Source organism: Prunus avium, chromosome 4 (genome assembly GCF_965620075.1).
Source record: "Prunus avium chromosome 4, drPruAviu1.hap1.1, whole genome shotgun sequence".
Lineage (NCBI taxonomy): Eukaryota > Viridiplantae > Streptophyta > Magnoliopsida > Rosales > Rosaceae > Prunus > Prunus avium.
Genome location: NC_142287.1, coordinates 34866597 through 34878138, shown reverse-complemented (window position 1 = coordinate 34878138; position 11542 = coordinate 34866597). Strand labels below are relative to the sequence as shown.

Sequence of the window (11542 nt, the reverse complement as noted above, 5' to 3'; positions counted from 1 at the left end):
GTCCTTACAATTGTATATAAGCTAAACTGTGCATTGTAATATTCATTCAATGAAAAACGATACAGAAAATCTCAATATATTCTCTCTGTTTTTCAGTCTTCTTCTTCCTTTGTTTTCCAAATCCCTCTTCTGTTATCGGTAAAGACAGATGGGAAAGTTTTAGAATTCAGGGCACCAACTCTTGTTAAGGACATGTTGATGAACTTTTTGGGCTCTGGTATTAGTCTATCAAAGCAAGCCTCAGAGCTTCTCCCTCCTAATTATAAACTGAAGCTTGGGAAGGTTTACGATATGATTCCTCTTCTGGGTTTTGTTGCAAGTGACGCGAGCAGTGCAGGTATATTTCATCTGTGGATGTTACAGAAAAGGACAGGGCTGCTACAAGAAGGATTAAGAGATCGTCAAAACAAAGCAACAGCTTCAAGAGCTATTGACAAAGCAAATATCAGTGCAGGAGGTTCTTTCAGCTTCAGGGCTTGAACAGAAATCATGTTCGTCTATTGACAGTAACAATAGGCTTCTAGCTAGTACTAGAAAGAAATCAATAAAGCAGAAAGGCATGGGTGAGCAATGCCAATGCCCCTCCCTCCACTAACCGACCTCTGCCTGCATGGTGCAGCCTTTGAAGTCAAACTCTAAAACACATGAGTTTTCCAGTGAGGATCTTAAAATAAGGAACATGGTGTGGTGGCTAGCGGCTGGCAGAGACTTTGAGTGAAGCTTGTGAAGTTATGGAAGAAGACTATGGCAACTTAGTTATAGCAGATTTTTTCCTTTGCATTTTTTATATGCCCAATTTACAGAAACACAGTTTTCTATCTCTTCCTTTCATTTCACACGAAACAAACCCCTTATTTCTTATGCCTTTCCTTATTTTATGTCACCTTTCTTCCTTCTCACACACTATATACATGTCACCTTAGCTCATTCGCACCAGCAAGCTTCGTCTGTCTTCATTTGTTAAAAAAAGGAAACGACCCGCCCTGGCGCCTAGCCCCCCCCGGCCGCCTAGATCCGCCCAGGCTGCCTAGGCGCCGCCTAACTCCCTGGTGTCGGTGTCCCAATTCTTACTCTCATTCCCTCTTCATTTGCCTCCCAATTCTTACTCTCTCAACAACAGAAACACAGTTTTCTATCTCTTCCTTTCATTTCACACGAAACAAACCCCTCATTTCTTATTTTATGTCACCTTTCCTCCTCACACACTATATACATGTCACCTTTGCTCCTTCGCACCAACAAGCTTTGTCTGTCTTCATTTGGAAAAAAAAGGAAACGACCCGCCCTGGCGCCCAGCCCCCCCAGGCCGCCTAGGCGTCGCCTAAATCCGCCCAGGCCACCTAGGCTCCGCCTAATTCTTGGTGTCGGTGTCCTCCCGCCTAGCGCCTAGGTTGATTTTTCGAACACAGCTTGTAACCTGGAACGGGCTTGCTCTGTGCCCTAGACGTTCGCAGTGACGAGTTCGGGTCAAGCCGCTCGGCTATACTATTTTTAAAAAAATTAGGGGAAAACGAGTATAGCCGTCGGCTATACTTTTTTAAAATAAAATATTAAAAAAAACCGAGTATAGCCGCGTGGAAGTACTATTTTTAAAATAAATTTGGAAAAAAACGAGTATAGCCGCGCGGCCATACTATTTTTCAAAAAATATGAACCACCATCCTAGCCTTTCTAAGAGAATGGATTCATCTTCATAGAAATCTTTGGATCTACCATATGAACCACCTTTGGCTACAATTTTTTCTCTTATAGTTCTTTTTGTGTAAAATTTGGATTTTATAACTATTGTGCCTGAATTATAATAATTTGAGAAATTGATAAATCATATCAACATGTCATGTGGATAGTACACAAGCAATAAAATAACTTCTCAAGTGAGTCAGCGAATTACTAGAGTATTTTCATGATCACAAATTTATTGATTCAATTTAGCATTCTGGACATAAATTTGTTTTGGTAAGGCTCCATAAACGTAATATTTTAAATGTATAGCCGCACGGCTATACCATTGAAATATCATAATTTGAATTTCTCTTTTTTAGTTACTTTATTTAGTAGTTATGTTTTAATTATTATTTACTTAGTGAATAATTAGTATTTAAGTATTTTGTTAAAGAAAAAAAAAATTAAAAAACCAATTGCTATTTATTAAGTAATATATTTATGAAGTACTGACGAGGTGAGTCCTTTTCTATTGTTTAGTGATTTATGTTGCAAATATATTGAACCGACGAGGTGCCTCACTTTATTTAGGGATGCTACTCATAAGGATTGATTTGGACTTAATTACAATCAAGTTGAAGCTAAGGCCACAAATGAGACAAAATGCTATGACGTTATTATTATTATTATTATTTTCTTTTTTTAAATCCATCTTAATCTTTTTTTTTTCTTTTTTTCTTTTTGGTTGAGAAAGAGAATTCATTCATAGAACCAAAGACGTACAATGAACGACATGATACAGTGGTCTCATTAAAACCTTTTTAGGACAACCTCATGGGACAAACCCCAGGGAAGGAAAGAGTACCACACATGTCATGAATTAATAAGAGAGTCCGATTTGGGTCACTTTGGACCATTACAATAAAAAAACAAATCAAAAATTAACACATAGACCTCCAATGAGAACCGCAACTATAGACCAACACAATAGACCCACATGAGAGGAACGCAGAACATCCCAATTGTCAAAAGAAGCCTTTTATGAGTTAAATCATAGTCCTTTGATACTCACACAAACTACAAGGCATACCATAGTAGAAACCAAGAGAGAACACGCAAGAGTAACACATAAACAACAGTAAAAGGACCCCTGAGAAGCACTCCACTTCAACTCAGAACCGAACAAAGAAAACCTCCTATGACCAAGCATGGTTCTTTGGTCGGCGCAGAGTAGAGAAGAGCATCACATCCCAACAACTACCACCAGCGTTGCTGCTCTAGCCGCCGTTGAAATAGAGACAAAATATCATGCACTAGGTATCACAACTCTCCTGAGGAGAGACACAATTCAACGTCACCACATAAACAACAATAAAAGGACCCATGAGAAGCACTCCACTTTAACTCAAAACTGGACAAAGAAAACATCATATGACTAGCATAGTTCTTTGGTCGGCGCATAGTAGAGAAGAGCACCGTATCCTAACAACTACCACCAGCGTCGCTGCTGCAGCCGCCGTTGAAACAGAGACAAAACATTATGCACCAGGTATCACAACTCTCCCGAGGAGAAACACAATCCAACGTCATCACATAAACAACAATAAAAGGACCTATGAGAAGCACTCCACTTCAACTTAGAACCGAACAAAGAAAACATCCTATGACAACATAGTTCTTTGGTAGGCGCAAAGTAAAGAAGAGCACCACATCCCAACAATTACCACCAACGTCGTTGTTGCCGCTGCCATTGAAATAGAGACAAAACATCAAGCACCGGTATCACAACTCTCCCGAGGAGGAGAAGAAGGGAAAGAGGAGGGGAAGAAGGGATAAGAGGAAGGGAAAAGATGGGAGAAAAAGAATGGGAGATGAGGAGAGGAAGAGGAAGATGGGCGGAAGGGAGGAGGGGCAGTGGCCACCTCTCCCCTTAGCTTCCTTGCAGTTGGTTGTTGGCAAAAAGGGGACTAGATTGCGGCCAGGAATCTCTGTCTAAATCCATCTCAATCTATTGACTTTATTTCAGTTTGAGTTTTCACCTTCTTGAATGTTTGAAGTAGAGACTTGGCCAATTTAAATAATAAATCATGGTTCTTGAATATACCTTTCATACAAAAAAGAAATACTCCCAACTAAATATCAAGGTCAACTGGGTACACACAGAAAGAATCTACCTACGAAATTCAACCATGCTAATAATTACTTTTGAAAGGTTTAACTTGAAATCTGGTAGGAGTGGGCTGGTGTTAAAAGGGAAGAAGAATACGAAAACAAATGGTCAGCAATAGGGGCTACAGAACATGTTCATTCCATTTGACCGAAACATTGGGGAAAAAAAAAAATGACCAAAACAAAAGACAAAACAACACGTTCATTCAGTAAGACTAAGAGAGGCAACGTCTACATCCAAGTGTAATGTTGCACCACGGAACCTCCAATCTGAATATGCCAATATGAACAAGGCGTGAAAAAAATGACAATGTTGAAAGCTGAAAAAGATGAGATGCAGGGCATGTAGCTTACACAGCCTTAGACACTGTCTCCAACTCTGATCAGAGAATTGGTTCCTCAAATCACTAAATTGTAAGGTTTAAAACCTGAGGAAAATGAAACTTACATTCTTATGTTTCTCTTAATCTTGCAGACCAATTCACATTAATTGATCTCCCATTTCACTAGTCTTCTTTCATTGCAAACCTAGTCAAGGATGAGAATCTACACTCATTTTCCTGGAAAATACGGCGTTTTCTTTTGCCACACAATCACAATCACAAATTTTACCTAGCATGTCATATATAAACAAGCTATGTGGGAAAGGTTCTGCCATCTACTTTACACAATCAAAGTTTCAAAACCCAATGTCTTTTCCTTTCACCACAGCTAATACAGTCCATAGACTTTGGATCTTGTTTCCTGTGCTCATCATTCTCTCCTATGGTTATGGAGTTGGAGCGCAAAATAGCAGCGATGTCACCAACGTTGGCGCAATCATTAATTTCAACTCCCGTATTGGGAAAGAACAGAAAGCTGCCATGGAAGTTGCAGCTGAGGACTTCAACAACCGTTCAAAGACTCATAAGCTAATCCTTCATTTTCGAGACTCCGGCAGAGATCCCTTTCGTGCTGCTTCTGCTGGTTAGTAAACACATGATGGTAACTATAACAGTCATCACCATGTAATTAGCTTGAACATAAAGTACTTATGGAATTTTCTCTGTATTTAAATTTGGTTGCAGCTGAAGAGCTGATAAAGGAAAAGAAGGTAGAAGCGATAGTTGGCATGGAGACTTGGCAGGAAGCAGCTCAAGTAGCTGATCATGCAGGAACCCAATCTAAAGTTCCAGTGATTTCATTTGCAGCACCAACTATAACCCCGCCCCTAATGCAACGCCGCTGGCCGCATTTGATACGAATGGCAACAGATGCTTCTGCTCAAATGAAATGCATTGCTGATTTAGTTTCTGCCTACCATTGGAAAAGGGTTGTTGTAATATACGAAGACGATGGCTATGGTGGTGCTGTTGGGACGCTAGCTGTTTTATCCGAGGCTCTTCGAGACGTTGGTTCGAAGATTGAGCACCGTTTGATTCTCCCACGAGTTTCTTCTTTGTCTAACCCAAATTGGGTTGAGCTAGAAGAGCTATTGAAGCTTCCCCTCGTACAGTCTCGGGTATTTATTGTTCTTCAGTCATCTTTACCTACAGTTACTCATCTGTTCAGGGTGGCTAAGAAGATGGGACTTGTAGAAAGAGACTCAGCTTGGATAATCACAGAGAGTATTGTTAGTTTGCTTGACTCTCTTGACAGCTCTGATATGTCCACTATGGAAGGCACTTTAGGAACCAAGACCTATTATGCCAAAAATACTAATTCTTATGCCAAGTTCCAGAATGAATTCCAAACAAAGTTTTCAGAAGAAGATAACTCCAAGCCAGGAATTTATGCTCTTCGAGCATTCGATATGATGACAATCATTACACAGGCCCTAAGAAGAATGACTAGTAACAGTTCTACTAGAAACCTTCAGGAGCTGTTAAACACATTGTTCAACAACTATACCGGTCTAAGTGGGAAAATGTACTTTAAAGAAGGTGGGGTGCTGTTGTATTCTCCTAAGTTCGAGATCATAAATATTGTGGATGGGAAGACAGACAAAGAATTAATCTCTTGGACACCAGAGGTTGGGTTCTCACCAAGCTTTGTCAACCAAGGCACAAACAGCGGTAATGGTGTTGGCATAATTTGGTCCGGGAAAGTAACCAGTGCTCCCAAGGGCTGGGCTATGCCTACTGATGAGAAGAAAATGAGAATTCTGGTTCCAGGTATAACTTCCTTCTACAAATTTGTGAAGGTTGATTGGTCCAGGCAGGACTCAGATGAGAAGAAATTTGATGGTTTCTGCATTGCGCTTTTCAAAATGATAGTTAGTAATTTGAGTTATTCTCTGCCATATGAAATTGAAGCAAGAAATGGCTCCTATGATAGTCTGCTAAATCTGGTCCAAGATAAGGTAAGAGCTTTATTTCTATTTTTTTTCTTTCTAATTAGTCCATTTGCTCCATGCTGAAATTTCATATATACTTTCTGTTGCATTTGATTTGTTTCTGATAGAGAAAATGTATGTTTGTCTTGTTTCATCCAAATACTAATCAACGGAAGACTTATGATGCTGTGGTTGGTGATATAACCGTACTATCGGAACGATTGGAGAAAGTGGATTTCACTCAGCCATATCTGGAGTCTGGTTTGTCAATGATTGTTCCAGAAAACTATGAGGAGTCAACATGGTTATTTCTGAAGCCTTTTACTTGGCAAATGTGGGTGGTGACCGGTGGCATTTTGATCTACACAACATTGATAGTGTGGTTCCTGGAGCGCCCATCCAATCCAGAATTTGGTGGCCCTTTTAAGGATCAAATTCGCACAGCAACTTGGTTCACCTTCTCCTCTTTGTTCTTTGCTCACAGTAAGTAACCAATTTCAGACATTAGTATAAGCCTAAGTGCCTAACTATGAAAAGGGTTGGTCCAAAATTGTTAGAGAACTAATATAAATCCATAAATTATTCATCTTGCAGGAGAGAAAATCTACAGCAACTTGACTCGAGTAGTTGTTATAGAGTGGCTGTTTGTTGTATTGATCCTAAGCTCAAGCTACACTGCTAATCTGTCCTCAATGCTTACCATCAAACGACTGGACCCGAATGTAACAGACATTGAAATGCTGAAGAGAACCGACGCAAAAATTGGTTCTGATGCGGATTCTTTTATCGTGAACTACCTGGAGGTTGTTCTTGGATTCAAAAATAGCAACATCATCGAAGTAGGCCCCCAATACAATGTGGACGACTTCAAGAGCAAACGTATATCTGCTGCCTTTCTTGAACTCCCATATGCAGAAGTGTTCATCAACCAGAACTGCAAGGGGTATACTTCCACTGCACCAAACTACAGATTTGGAGGATTCAGCTTTGTGAGTAGTAATGTGACTACATATGCATAAAAGATGTCATCTTGGTAATGTCATCTTGGTATTCGAATGAATTCGATTTGCGAAACTAATCAAATTGTTTTCATGTTCACCATTCAATGCAGGCATTCCAGCAAGGCTCTCCAATAGCCAGGGATTTCACTAAGGCCATTCTAGAGCTATTGGAGAATGGAGAACTGAAGAAACTTCAAACACATTGGCTGACCGCACCCAAGGGGGAGTGTTCAAACAATACAACTTCAAACACACCAGAAAGCTTGAGCCTCAAGAATTTCTCCGGCCTCTTTGTAATAACCAGCGTTACTTCCACCCTTTGTTTGCTCCTATCTCTTGTTATCTTGATGAGGAAGTTTCAGAACCAAGAAGCAGACAAAGGCAATGCAAGTCCAAGTCCAAGTGATGGAAGTCTTTGGAACAGAACTGTTAGAATAGCAGGATTTATTAATCAAAGTCTTAGCATTCCAAAGGGAGCTCCACCTTTTGCTAATGTAGAAGAATGGAGTTCTCCATTAAGGTGGGATTATACCTCCACTTCCAACACTCCTGAGCATCCTCAGGCCTTGATGGAGCCAGCACAAATTGAATTCATTCCACAGGAATCTATAGAACAAAGGAAATAGTATATGTATATTAGTGAAAATTAACTCCATACCAGAGTTTGTTTTTTTTCTTTTATTTTAATTTGGTTTTGATAAATACCCTCAGGCCAGATTTGGCTCTGTCAATTGTATGAAATTAATGTTATATTAACAAAGAGTGCAAGGAGGTAAACAATCTTGTTTACAAAGTATTTTGAAACATTAACAAAGAATTACTAAATTGTTATGAATAAAAATAAAATAAAAAACTTTTTTGGCTCGGTAAAAATTCCGTTTTTTAACAAATAGTCCATCGTAACATGTTCCTTCACTTTTCCTAATCTTTGGGTTTCTCGTTCGGAAGGTGTTTGATAAAATTCCTGAATGTCCTCCTCCCTCCTTTTTTTTTTTGGGTGAAATAAGGGAAATCCCCAGAAAACAACTAACCCCCGCACATTAGTCGAGGCCTAGCAAGACCAAGTAAGTCATCCATCAACAGATAGCTAACCCAGACAGGAGCCTCATCAAAGAAGCAAATTCCCAAATCCAGATTATAACTCTAGTTTGCCAAACAATCCGCAACACAATTCTTTTCCCTGTAAATGTGGACAAGGTGACAATTTCCAATTTGTCTCATGAGATCACAACAACTATGCACCAAAGCAGCAAGAGGATGGCATTGCAATGAATTGATTTGTTGAACAAGTGAGACAGCAACAGCAACATCCATTTCAATAGCAAGGTTAGTGACACCTTTCTCAACAGCAAGCTTTAGACCAAAATATAGGCCCCAAACCTCAGCCTCCAAGATATGACCTTGGCCCAAATTCACAGCAAATCCGGCAATCCAGTCACCTGAGGAGTCACGGATAACACCTCCTGCTCCAATAATATTAGTGGCAGCCCTTCTAGAACCATCCACATTCAGCTTAACTTGACCAATTGTAGGAGGTTCCTAAGCCAAGAAGACAAGTACTCTACCAGGTTTCTTGCCAAAGCCAATAGCGGCTTTAACCCACTCAACAACCGCAGTAAATATGGTTTTACTAGGATTAAAAGGCAAATCCACATCAATGTTAAAAATCTGCTTGTTACGCCAATTCCAGATATACCAACAAGTAATGGCAAAAGTAATATTCCAACCAATACCATCAGGTCCTCCTCCCTCCTTAGCAGCTAGCTTTGCAGCAGCGAGTCATAATCCCAATTACCACCTTACTTCTTCACACAAGGCAAAATTTTCCAAAATGCGAAGAGCCTCAAGGATCATTTCACTACCAGCTTCAAACCTCATCGCCCATGCTTCTTCTTCTACTTGCGCTGTAAACAAACACTTCTTCACTACGTTGACTGCGCAACAAAATCATCACAACCTGCACCAGCAATCGTTTCCGGGAGATTTTCTGAAATGGGGTTCGCTTGGTTTCTTTAGGACGTCGAGCTTTGCTACTGGGTTCGCGCCCTTGAAGCCTAAGCCGTTGGGGTCCATTATTGATGTTGAGAGGGTTAAGGATCGCTCAGCCGAGGACATCGCTTCAGCTTGGGACGATGTAAGCCTCAGTTCCTTACTTTCTCTACGCCTCTAAATGTACATTTCACTGCGCAAGTTTATCCCTTTGTCATCTTTTGAAATGGGTTTTGGTAGATTGGTTCGATTTTGTTTTGAATTATAAGATTTTTGCCGAAGCTTGTTTCATTTGCTATGTTGGTTGAAGTGGTAAAAGAGATTGATTATAGCTGCTCAATACTTGTCACTGTAAGGTCTAATTTTGTTATAGCTTTAAGTTTCGCACTTTCGAAGATTTCAAGCTCACACTTTCTGCCAGTTGAGCCACTGTCTTGTATCCATCTTGTCCCTTGATATTGATATGAATCGAATATGTATCAGAAAATGGAAGTTTGCTTTAGTAATAAGCTTTTGCATATTTCTTGTGTCAAACAAATCTTGATGCTTCCTACCCTATGACATTTATGTGCCAATTTGAGCTGTCTGCTGCTTGAGGCCTCAGTGTTTTTCTTCCCCAATTTTCATGATCTCCTCAAGAACTAAAATTTACTATTACCATGATGAGAAAGTAAGAATACTTTCCTTTATTTGTCCACAGCATGTGTATGTATGAGGCTCTTTAACTCCGCTGGCCACAGTTTGAAACGTGTTTTGTAAACTGAGGCAAATACTTATGAACAGTAGATTGAATAAGCACCATGTGTAGAAAATTGCATTGCCAGTCTCTCATACCTTTAAATATCTTTTGCCTGAACTGTGCATTTAAACTGAAAAGTTGTATCTTTAGCTATTTTGCATGTGGATTTAGGAATGGTCTCGCGTATCATTTCATTAGTGTGTTACTCAGTGAATTTACTTCCTTCGTGAGACCATACTTATTATTGTCTAGTGTTATTTACTTTCGGGATGGGTTGTGTTATATCAGTTTCACCTGGGAAGAGGTCATATTGGTGCATCCATGAAAGCAAACCTATATCACCTGCTGGAGCATAGAGCAGCAGAATGGTAATCTGTTTACGTGATGTTTTCTGTTGTTTTCTTTCCTCTTTTTGTTATATTAACTTTAAACTTGTCTATCCTGGCAGCCGGTATTTTGTCATACCCTTGTGGAGAGGAGGTGGTTATACCACAATGTTTGCTCAAGGTTTGGTCTCTAGTCGCTTTCTTTTATGACTGTATGTACTACTCTTTGTAGTTAGCACATCTTGCATTTACTACTGAACAGTGTAAATTTTGTGTAGAAGCTCAATTGTGGGGTAAACTTGCTTTTCTTAGTTTATGCCATTAATATGTCAGAGTTATATATGATCTTCTTTGATTTTGTCAAAGAGCAGGTAAAGGCCAGCTGATGGGACCTCTCAGGATGAGGGGCATTGTGCAATGTTGCAAATCAGTAGAGAATTTTCTCATTAGAGTACAAACTAAAGAGTCTGAACAAACTTTTCTGACTATAAGAATTAAAAAATTGGATTATGCCCCTTATTGTGTCTAAATGAACTCAATTTTTCATTCAAAACTTTCTTGCAGTGCAGTCGCCACACATGCTTTTCACTGGTCTTGAAGATTACAAGGCAAGGGGAACTCAAGCTGCTCCGTACTTTGCAGTAACTTACTATAATGAATTTGCAGAAAGCAAAGACATGGTGCTTATCCGTGGCGATGTCGTAATGCCCAGCAAACTCAGTGACTCAGAGGCAAAATGGCTTCTGGAGACCACCCAATCATTTTATGTGAACGATACGAGGTATAAGCTGGTTGAACGGTTCAACAGACAAACACACGATTTTGAGTTCAAGGATGTCTTGCAAGCGTTGGAAATACCCAATCTGTGATTTCTCCAACAGAAAGGAATTCATCTTAGTAGCAGTGATAGAAGAAGCTTTGTCAATAAAGGAGAATTAACTTCATTAGTTTTGCAAGGGGGCGTTGCACTTGTGAGAGTGTCATCATCCTACACCATGTTAAATGCACACAGCAAATGAAATGGAGGAGAGAGTCTCATACGAGGTAGCATATTTCATACTGACTTGTGCCCTGAAGTTTCTTAGTGTCCATTTTTATTTTCTTCTTGACCAATTCTTTGGTGTTATAAAGAGAAAACTTGAGACGATGATGAGTTCTTTCATCCCTCGTTTAGATTTAAGTTCTCGTTTGGAGTTGCATGCTCCATTTCTTAATGGGAACCTCTTTGGCAATATAACTCTCTGTGCTAATTTTGGATCTTCCATTAAGCAGGATCATGATCCAACGTTAATATAAATTCGACTAAAATTTATGTGGTCTAACTCCTAAAAGCAAATCCCCC

The 11542-nt window shown here is 39.7% G+C and overlaps 2 protein-coding genes across 3 annotated transcripts; both read left to right on the top strand.

Annotated features, from left to right (window-relative positions):
* Nucleotides 1–4142: 4142 nt before the first annotated feature.
* On the top strand, nt 4143–7939 carry LOC110747224 (glutamate receptor 2.7-like). 2 transcript variants are annotated; one of them, XM_088252042.1, is made up of 5 exons: nt 4143–4797; nt 4899–6172; nt 6322–6628; nt 6740–7088; nt 7257–7435. In XM_088252042.1, the coding sequence occupies exons 1-5, from the start codon at nt 4449–4451 to the stop codon at nt 7279–7281; spliced, it is 2304 nt and encodes a 767-aa protein (XP_088108168.1). In that variant the 5' UTR covers nt 4143–4448; the 3' UTR covers nt 7282–7435. The 2 variants fall into 2 exon arrangements, with proteins under 2 accessions (XP_088108168.1, XP_088108167.1); XM_088252041.1 differs by having other exon boundaries at nt 4144–4797; nt 6740–7134; nt 7257–7939.
* A 75-nt stretch (nt 7940–8014) lies between these two features.
* On the top strand, nt 8015–11414 carry LOC110747975 (ATP synthase F1 complex assembly factor). The gene is made up of 5 exons (XM_088252043.1): nt 8015–8116; nt 8886–9280; nt 10163–10242; nt 10323–10381; nt 10765–11414. Exons 2-5 carry the CDS (start codon nt 8978–8980, stop codon nt 11067–11069), a joined length of 747 nt encoding a protein of 248 aa, XP_088108169.1. The 5' UTR covers nt 8015–8116; nt 8886–8977; the 3' UTR covers nt 11070–11414.
* The last annotated feature ends 128 nt before the right edge of the window (nt 11415–11542 follow it).

Coding starts and splice junctions, on each gene's coding strand:
- LOC110747224 (XM_088252041.1), top strand. CDS start 4,449: ATGTCATATATAAACAAGCTATGTGGGAAAGGTTCTGCCATCTACTTT. Junction 4,798..4,898: donor CTTTCGTGCTGCTTCTGCTG/GTTAGTAAACAC, acceptor ATTTGGTTGCAG/CTGAAGAGCTGATAAAGGAA. Junction 6,173..6,321: donor TAAATCTGGTCCAAGATAAG/GTAAGAGCTTTA, acceptor AATCAACGGAAG/ACTTATGATGCTGTGGTTGG.
- LOC110747975 (XM_088252043.1), top strand. CDS start 8,978: ATGCGAAGAGCCTCAAGGATCATTTCACTACCAGCTTCAAACCTCATC. Junction 9,281..10,162: donor TCGCTTCAGCTTGGGACGAT/GTAAGCCTCAGT, acceptor GTGTTATATCAG/TTTCACCTGGGAAGAGGTCA. Junction 10,243..10,322: donor GAGCATAGAGCAGCAGAATG/GTAATCTGTTTA, acceptor CTATCCTGGCAG/CCGGTATTTTGTCATACCCT.